The sequence below is a fragment of the Eurypyga helias genome, unplaced genomic scaffold (assembly GCF_000690775.1).
Source record: "Eurypyga helias isolate BGI_N326 unplaced genomic scaffold, ASM69077v1 scaffold15392, whole genome shotgun sequence".
In the NCBI taxonomy this organism is placed as follows: Eukaryota; Metazoa; Chordata; class Aves; order Eurypygiformes; family Eurypygidae; genus Eurypyga; species Eurypyga helias.
The window spans coordinates 29512-39495 of NW_010236720.1; the positions used below are offsets into that span (position 1 = coordinate 29512).

Genomic DNA, 9984 nt, shown 5'->3' on the forward strand with positions numbered 1-9984 from the left:
ACTCCTACATCTCCATGAGTGATAAATACACCTGCAGAAGGAGCAAAACATGCATTATTACCTCGGTCATTTCATTTTAGGCCACAGGCAATTATTTAGAACATGTACTACCTGAGAACAAGAGATTGTTTCAACGTTTAACCAAAGCACAGTTCATAATAAATGCTCACTTTTCTGTGGAAAATTTTGGGCTTTTAGTCTAGCTAGCAGCTTGCCATTTTTGGCTTAACATCTCTAAACATCTATTTTTTAATAAAAGTAAATGATTTCTTAGGTGGTTAGTTCAACAGCAAGTCCTGTATTTCACAGCTTGGTTGCTAGTGGGGCAGTAACCCATTCAACAGAGTATAAACTGATGTAGAGATAGATGGATAGATTGTGAAGAGGTGTCTCTGAGGAATACCCATGAGCAGTTGAAAGCTTATGGGTAAGAATTTGAGACTGAGACAACAGAGAACCTCGTGGATGGTGTCTACTACAGGCTGCCCCATGAAGGGAAACCTACTGAGGAAGCCTTCTTACTCCACCTACAGGAGGCATCGTGCTTGCAGGCTCTTGTCCTGCTGGGGGATTTCAACTACCTTAAAATCTGCTAGAGAAGTATCACAGTGAACTGCAGGCAATCCAGGAGACTTCTGGACTGTACTGAGGATAACTCAGTAACTTGAGTTATTGAGACCGGCATGGCTGAGTTGAGACTTGCTGCTCAGACTAAAGGGCAAGAAGGAAATGCACAGGCAGTGGAAGAAGGGACGAGTAAAGGAAAAGTATAGGGACGTTCCCTAGTTGTGTAGGGATGGGGTCAGGAAGGCCAAGGTATGGCTGGAGCTGAACTTGGCAGGTGACCCGAAGAATAATAAGGGCTTCCACAGGTATGTCAACGAGAAATGACTGGCAAACTGGCAACGACTGACAAGGAGGAGTCTGAAGTAGGTACTCAACAACTTTTTTGCCTCAGTCTCCACTGGCAACCTCTCTTCCCACACCTCTCAAGTGGATGAACCAGAACAAGACAGGGACTGGAGGAGCAAAGTCCCTCTCACTGTAAGAGAAGATCAAGTTCGTGACTACCTGAGGAACCTGAAGATACAAAGTCTATGGGACCTGATGAGATGCATCCCAGAATCCTTAGGTAACTGGCTGATTTAGTTGCCAAGCCATTCTCCATGATATTTGAAAAGTCATGGCAGTCAGGTGAAGTCCTCGGTGACTGGAAAAAGGGCAATATTGCACCCATTTTTAAACAGGGTAGAAAGGAGGACCATGGGAGCTCTCAACTTATCCTGACCTCTGTGTCTGGGAAGATCATGGAACAGATTCTCCTAGAAGTTATGCTAAAGGCCATGAAGGACAGTGACATGGTTCAAGGCAGCCAGCAATGGCTTCATCAGGGGCAAGTATTGCCTGAACAATCTAGTGGCCTTCTATGATGGAGGGACTACAACAGTGACAAGGGAAGAGATATGGATGTCATCTACTTGTGTAGGAAACTCGTTCAGTGATTCATTTGGTAACTATGGGGAGCTGCTTGATACAACAGGACCTTAGAGGATACATTAGAGGATGGGAAAAGAACAAGCCAAGGACATTGAGTGATAAGCAAGCTCGTTAAGGAGGATGTGAAACTGATAAAAGGAAGCTCTCAGAGCTGAAAGAATCAGTAAGCTTGGGTGAGATAAGCGCGTGGCCGAGACAGTAACCTATCATAGACTAGTAAGATATGTGTGTAACCAATTAGAACTTGGTCAGATGCGTGTGGTAGCCTCGTGTAGCGTGCATTAAGCTATATATACCCTGTGCTGTTGCAACAAAGGGTCTCCGATCGCACACCTGCTTTGGAGTCCGTGCCTTCATTCCCTCATACCTGGACTTCTATAAGGCCTTTGACATGGTCCCTGACAACATCCTTCTTTCTAAACTGGAGTAATATGGATTTGATGAGCGGACTGTTCAGCAGATGAGGAATTGGTTGGATGGTCACATCCACAAAGTAGTGGTCAGTAGCTCAATGTCCAGATGGAGATCGGTGACAAGTGGTATCTCTCAGGGGTCCATATGGGGACAAGTACTATTTAACATCTCCACCAGTGACATACACAGTGGAATCGAGTGCACCCTCAGATTTGTGACGCCACCAAGCTGAGTGGTGCGGTTGACATGCCCAAGGGACAGGATGCATCTAGAGGGACCTGGAAAAACTTGAGAAGTGAGCCCATGTGAACTTCATGTGGTTCAACAAGGCCAAGTGCAGGGTTCTGCACCTGGGTCGTGGCAACCCTCAGCATCAATACAAGCTGCGGAACGAAGGGATTGAAAGCAGCCCTGCAGAGGTCTTGGGGATACTGGTGGATGAAAAGCTGGACGTGATCCGGCAATGTACACACACAGCCCAGAAGGCCAAACATATCCTGGGCTTCATCAAAAGAAATGTGGCCAGCAACTCGAGGGCCCTCTGCTCTGCTCTGGTGAGACCCCACCTGGAGTACTGGAGCTCTCTAAGGCTCAGCAAAGATATGGAACTGTTCGAGCAGGTCCAGAGAAGGTCCACAAAAACTGTCAGAGGGCTGGAGCACCCTTCTTATGAGAATAGGCTGAGAGAGTTGGGGTGGTTCGGCCTGGAGAAGAGAAGGCTCTGGGGAGACCTTACTGAGGCCTTTCAATACTTAAAGGGGGCTTATGAGAAAGATGGGGACAAACTTTTTAGCAGGGCCTGTTGCAACAGGGCAAGGAGTAATGGTTTTAAACTAAAAGAAGGTAAATTCAGACTAGATACAGGGAATAAATTTTTTACAGTAAGGGTGGTAGAACACTGGCACAGGTTTCCCAGAAAGATGGTACATGCCCCATCCCTGGAAACATTCAAAGTCAGGTTGGACGGGGCTCTGAGCAACCTATCTAGTTGAAGATGTCCCTGCTCACTGCAGAGGGGGGTGGACTAGGTGACCTTTAGAAGTCCCTTCCAACTCAAACTATTCCGTAATTCTATGATTCTATGAATTTTGCTGCTTTCCACCTTCTCCGTCAGCGTAATCCTGTGTCCCTCCTTCTCTTAACAGGTACTACTTTTGCCATTTAGACCTCCTTTCTATACCAATAACCTTTACCATTTCAGAAATTACTTAACATAATTCTGTAAGTAATGTACACCATGTCCTTCTGCCTTTAACAGATCTGACGTAGCTATACATTAATTTTTTCTTTTCCCACATTCTTGTTCTCCTACTTCCTTTCTAAAATTAATTCCCTTTATTTGTGAAGAAAGATGCCAGAGAGGCATCAAATATCACAAATTCTCTCTCATGGGACTGCAATAAATCTCTTCTTTTACTTCCCATGTTCAGAATCAGCCATTCCTCTCTGTGTTTTGAGAGGAGATTCACAGTTTCATGAGATATTTTGAGTAGTTAATTATACCATGAACCACAGACTAGCTGACAGCTGCAATTGCTGATTATACATTGACAGAAGAATGGTAGCACTTTCGGATACCTCTGCTTGATCTGCTGCTGAATTTTTAACAGCAGACCTCATAAAAGCAAGTGTGTGGGCTCCGTACCTATAACAGATGCAAACAGTTCTGGAGTAGAGCTCCCTGCTGCCATGAATGTGGCTCCAGCAACATCTTCACTCAAATGTAGTTTCTGGAAGAAAAGCATTGGTAATTTCAGCACTGCTACTGTATTTTCATTGCAGAGTTCTACAGTTGCAAAGACAGAGGCTCTTCATTTTCAGGCCATAGTGCTGTTAAAGGATTAACAGCCACTGTGACAGAAAATTAGACACTGCATTTGAGAAAGCAAATATACTTTGGGCAAGTATAATGTTTATAGCCTAACTCAGTGAAGTCAGATAAAATTACCTACATATATAACTGAAGAGCCAATTGTGGCTCACATGTAGCTGATTAGAGAAAAGCATCTCTGCAGATTCAAAGAAATTGTAAATATCTCAAACTGTTTTCATTAATTTACTTTTGGAACTTTAAATACAATCATTCAAGAATTAAGGGCAATTCTTAGGGCTTCTAAAATTCGAAAATAAAAATCCGTAAGAGAAAAACAGAACCTCTGTGAATAAATCTTACCAACAGCAGGCCTGATTCCGGCTGCACCTTACAACTGTGTTAATCAAAAGTGGGTTCACTGACACAGACAAAATTAGTCCAATTAGACACAGAGAGGCCTGTGTACTGTAGACAGAGCTATTGTTTATGACAGTGTTTCTTAATCTCTAATGGGATATAGATAATTTAGAGTTCTCAGACCAGCAGAAACATGCACAGCTCTACAAGTGGACTACACCAACTTAATCCTGGCTGAAGATCCTTCCCTTGAACTACAAAAAAGGTATTATGGAGGAGTTTCTTACTTTTTGAGAGTCTCTAGACTCATCTTTAGTACCTTACTTTTCTTCCAAGGACAGAAAAGTGATTAGTGACAAAAGGACCAGTACAGAAATCCTGTACTTTACAGGCAATATGCAACATTTTGAGCTCAAGAAAATGGCATCCTACAAAACATAAACACAAGCCATTACCATACCATTTGATCTAGTACCAGTCATACTGCTGCAGGAGCTCAACCATAAGTGTGCTATATGAATTCTTCTTAGCTGTTTTCATGTTCAGTAGAACATGAGACAAGATGTAAAGATTCTATGAAGGATTAGTGACAACTTAGTTGGTACAACTTAAATATGGTGTATAAGGTGCACACTGAAGACAGAACATCTGAAAAAAGAAAGATCCCTGTTGAGTATTTTCCTAAAATGGTGCCATGCATTTGTGTTAAAAAACAAGGAGATAAGATTTTCATTTTGCCCCAAAAAGGAATTACGATCTGGTTTTGCACTTTATATCAATTTTGTAGTAGTTCACCAAAGCCTTACCTAACACAACATTTACATGCCAAGTATAAATTCTACCCAGTCCTGGTCAACTCACGCAATTAGAATGGTACATACCATTTTGCAAAGTCTTCTCAACACTCATGTGAAGGAGTTACAATTACCTACTAATTTTTTTCATTTAAAAAAATGTATTCTCATTCCATATCAAACCAAGGTACATACCTTTCTCAGGCATTATCCCTTTTCTCCCCTTTATGCTAGGACTGCATACACTTGCTTTCTGCTTGCTGATAACAGTGGTAGATGTACAATAAAGTTTGCAGATCCAACACATTAATTTGTCTACATGTGATTTCTTTTCACAAGTGACTTCTCTAACTAAGAATATCATAACAAACCCAACTCATATCCATCCTAGCTACATGCTTCAGGTATTTAAGAGTGGGTTTTGCCATCTGATCTCAAAAAATCTTTCATTATATCTCCTTGAGTGTGGCCAGGGGACCAACATGCCCAGCCCACACGTTCATTTTTTGATGGAAAGCTCAAACCATTTGAAAAGGACCGAGGCCAAAAAGTTGACAGGAATGAACTCCAAGCAACGATGGCACAAAATGTTGAGTTGTGTAATGTTCTCTAAATAAACTTCCAAAAGAAGAACAAAGTTTTTTAACATACCTCACAAATTTTCTCTAAGGATGGAACGAAGAAGTCATCACATACTATAGCCAAAGCATAGAACATATAAAGAGCCTGTAAAGAAAATAAATTCAGGAAGTACTTCAGATTTTTCCTGTACATGAAAAGAGGAAAGAATGCAATGCTATATTTATTCAGAATAGCAAAAACACATAGCTTCATTTTTTATTCCATTCAAAATAAAAATCCCTCTGCTGATCAATTTATCATAGAATCATAGAATGGTTTGGGTTGGAAGGGAACTTAAAGATCATCTAGTTCCAACCCCCCTGCCATGGGCAGGGACACCTTGCACTAGACCAGGTTGCTCAAAGCCTCATCCAGCCTGGCCTTGAAGACATCCAGGGATGGGATTTATGGCATAAAACCAGTCTCTTGAATGTGAGATTAAGTTTAGAACAAGAATGTTTGCCACACCCTAGAATATGAAAGGCGCCCCAGTTTGACAGAACAGGGTGCCACAACAGACTTCATACAAAGTAATGGGTAAGACTTACGAAGTTACATAGTCATCATCTATATTTTTAAATAATTATTGGAGCAAGTAATTGTATAGAGACTAACAACATGTTGATTAACAATTCTCAAGAAATAATCATGCCTGGAAATAAGTAGGCCCTGACCATGGGTCACTGCACCAAACCTCTCAGGAATGATCCTGGCTCCCTACATACTTGTGATTCTCCCACTATCTCGTCTGGCTTTATGTGCCGTACTCATGTAGTGGTCCTAATCCTGCTGCTGTCATCAAAACCAACTTCTTTTCACTTTACTTTCCCTGAGCTGGAAATGGAAACCTGCAGCCCATCGGCATCGCTTGTTTTGTTTTTTCTATAACAGAATATAAAACTCTACATGACATTTTCTGTATTTCTTCGGGGTAGTTTCTTAAATTATAATTGCATCTTTTGCATAGAGGCACAGTAAGAAAGAAAAAGAGAATCAAGAATCTTCAACATCTTGCTTGATGTCATCAACAAAGGAATCCCAAACCCTGTTTACACAAGATGAAATTGAAACAAATACATGTCTGTGATCTATGCTGCCAGGATTTTATCTTCAAGAGGATGAATGTATAAGTACAGCACATTCAGACTTGCATCACCTCTAGAATTATACAACCATTTAGGTTGGAAAAGACCCTTAAGATCACCAAGCCAAACTGTTAACCTAACACTACCAAGTCCGCCACAAAACCATGTCCCTAAGACATTACCTTTTGAGCATCTGTACCCGTACGGACGTATTAGAAACACCAAAATCAAAACATTAGAAACATGTTTATATAGACATATTATGTATATATTATATATATATTACATACACATAATATGTATATATAAATATATACACATATTATCTATTTAGTAAGGCCACTAAGATGCTTAGTATCTTACAAGACAAATAAAAGGAAAACAAAAACAAAGCACAGTAGAGCAAAACTTACGGCAATGATATGAAGCAGAACTCCTCCTTGCCGCCGTTCTTTATTTGTAAATACATCTTCAGGAAATTCATTAATGGCTGAAAGAGAAATATGCCTTTAAAAGAAAAAAATTACAGCATCTATAAACAGAAGACTGAAAAATAAGGATGCAGCTGTAGAAATACATGAAGAAACATGAGTATATCATTGAATTTATTACATTATAGCTTGCCACTTCAGAATCTCTTTTCTGCTCCATAGAAAAAACAGAGAACTGATACTTACATGTTATTATCACAATTCCAGTGACTTAAACCAACCTCCACTGTACTAAGAGTTTCATATTCTTAATGCCTTATTTTCACTATTGTCTCCTTTAAATACACTTCCAAAGTGATATGCACAGGCACAAAAATTCATCTTGAAATAATATTCCTAACTTTAACTGTGCCTTGCCTGAAAAATTATGCAATGGTTGCAACCTTGCATCAGTTTCTTAACTACAAAATTTTATAGGGCTCCAGAGTCTTGCACATCGTTTCACAAAAACTGAAGTGATTCCAAGTACTTACTCCAGAAAGTCTATTATCTAAATCTGGTGAAGGAAGCAATGAAACAGAAATGGTAGATGGACAGTTGGAATGTGCAAAGACCTAAGTTTTGGAATTATTTCTGGGTGACAGTGAAGTTTGTGTGGAGCTCAGTTAAATAATCTATGTTCCAGACAAAGGCAACCAAGTCAGAAAAAAGATTCCAGATGGTGGAGACAAAACCAGCAACTAAATCAAAGGCCTGAATAAATACATGGGACAAAAACCATCCCGACTGACAAGACAGGCAGGGATAGAGATCTACAGTGCCTCAGATGCGAGTCTGGGAAGTTTAAGAGTGAAAATTACTTTAGTCACTAGAATCCAAATGCACTTAAGTCATTCAATTAATATTCAGAAAGAGATGTTCCTTTCTGCAAGGAGTTGTAGACGTAGGTTGATAACATGAGCTTCAGAAGGTTCTTATGAACTTATCTTAATATACTGAAACTTGGGGAAGGAAACAGAGGAAATACATGATCATCTTCCCCATATTCAAGTCTGCCAGTTTAAAAAAATGCTGAAGAGCACAATATATGATATTTATGCTGTTCAATTTTCTCTTTCAATGGCATATTTTCTCAATTTCTCAATATTATTCTGCAAACAATAACCATGAACATAGAAACCAGGAAGTTGAGGTATGTTTGATGTTTTTAGCTACTAAACTTCAAACACTCTAAACCAGCCTTATTTTCAGGAAATGTTGTACTATAACTCTTCGAAGATTACACTTTTTAGTGTATCTTAAATTTGAGTTACCTGTCATCACCAAACACACTTGAAAGTTTTAGCTGCAGTGAGAGGATAATCTAGTTTCAAATACCTGAACGACTTCTCATCTCCTCAACCTTGAGTTTTATAAAAACAAAAAAAATGCCTCTTCTCATCTGTACTACACACACTTCCATATGTTGCATGTCTAGCTTGACAAAGACTCGAACAGTGTCTCCATGCAAAGTTGAAGACCACATAGCTCTGTCACTATCATAATAATATTATTTTTAATTAATACACTAGCAGCAGGCAGTGTTTAAAACCTTATATAAATAAATCATACTTTCCTTCCAAAGGTCAAAGTTAACATTTTATGAAATCTCTCTCAAACTCCAACCTAATATTTGTAAGCCATTATAATTCGGTTCAAAACTACTGATATTCTATAAAATATTTAGTGTAAAAGAAAATTTCATCAACAATGTCTGACTGCAATTCCTTTAGTGATTTTATTTGGCTTTTCAATAAGACCTGTTCTTACTGTTGTATTCTGACTGGAACCAGTATCAGAACTTGATATGTTGAATAGAGCTTTCCCAAGATACAGGTGCATCTTTTCTTTTTAATCTCAGACAACAAAAGCTATATAAATCTATACTAGATTTTGGTTAGGTACTCCTGAATATGATTTCCTACTCCTAGGTAAACATTCTATTCCTGGTCCTACTTCTGTAATCACCAGAAAAAATGAAAGCAGTAATGGATATAAACATACAAATGCATCAGCACAATAGCACAATAATATCCAATCACCCACTGAATTACGAATACCACTCAAGGGTATGCAGAGTATTTCACTGCCTAAAAACTATCAGCACACCAGGTTTAACAGGACTAATTCCAAGAAAGTGTGTCTGGGTTGCTACAGAACTCCACAGTCTTCAAAGGCTGTGATTTGTACTCTAAAATTTGTGACTTTATGAAACAGTCTGAGGCATTGCTATACAAATGCAAACCACACCACAATGAAAAAACGTTTGCCTACTGAGCCAAACAAACTCAAGTACTTCTAAAATCATATGTCAATAAAACTTCTTCCTTTCTGTTTGGTTTTCATCAATGTGACCCTCAGATGAGGAAAAGGAGAGTGGAAATATACATGAACTGGGAGAAAACTGGTTACATTGTAGTTTTGAAACACTGTGTATTTAGAGTTGATACTCTTTTACTGGAAGAGAGTGCAGGATAATCCACAAACTATTGGTCTGCAATGCTTTGATCTATGATAAACCTTTCAAAATGCCAACAGAAGCTTACATGCATGTAACAGCCAAGTGTGTTGCCTGTAGTAATTTACTACCGTATATAGTAATATAGTCATTTGTAGTAAAATATAGTAATATCGTTCCCCCCATGCAGCAATTGGGGACGAATATCCTTCTGGAACAATATTGGAATACCATCAAATTTAAGAACTTGTTAGCTACACTAGCCGTCAAAAGCAAAATTCCTCAGAGGAGTTATTCCCTACCACCTGGAATGAAGTATGGCAAAAAATTAATCAGCATACAAAGCATGTGGTTTCAAATAAATTCTGCCCATTAACAATTAATATCAACAAAAAAGTTTAATAACTATAAAGCATTAATGAGATGTCTCCTTTAGGAGAAAAGACCCAGAGCTACAGCTGCTGGTATCTTGCAC

General features: G+C 39.2%; 1 protein-coding gene across 1 annotated transcript in view; it reads right to left on the minus strand.

The window, feature by feature from the left end:
- LOC104506295 (sodium/potassium/calcium exchanger 4-like) overlaps window positions 1–7071 on the minus strand; it is a gene marked incomplete at its 5' end in the record, with an annotated part of 35617 nt that extends 28546 nt beyond the window's left edge. Inside the window, 4 exon segments of the mRNA XM_010147199.1 lie at window positions 2–31; window positions 3557–3641; window positions 5527–5601; window positions 6995–7071. Coding sequence (XP_010145501.1) covers window positions 2–31; window positions 3557–3641; window positions 5527–5601; window positions 6995–7071 — 267 coding nt within the window.
- Between the last annotated feature and the right edge of the window lie 2913 nt (window positions 7072–9984).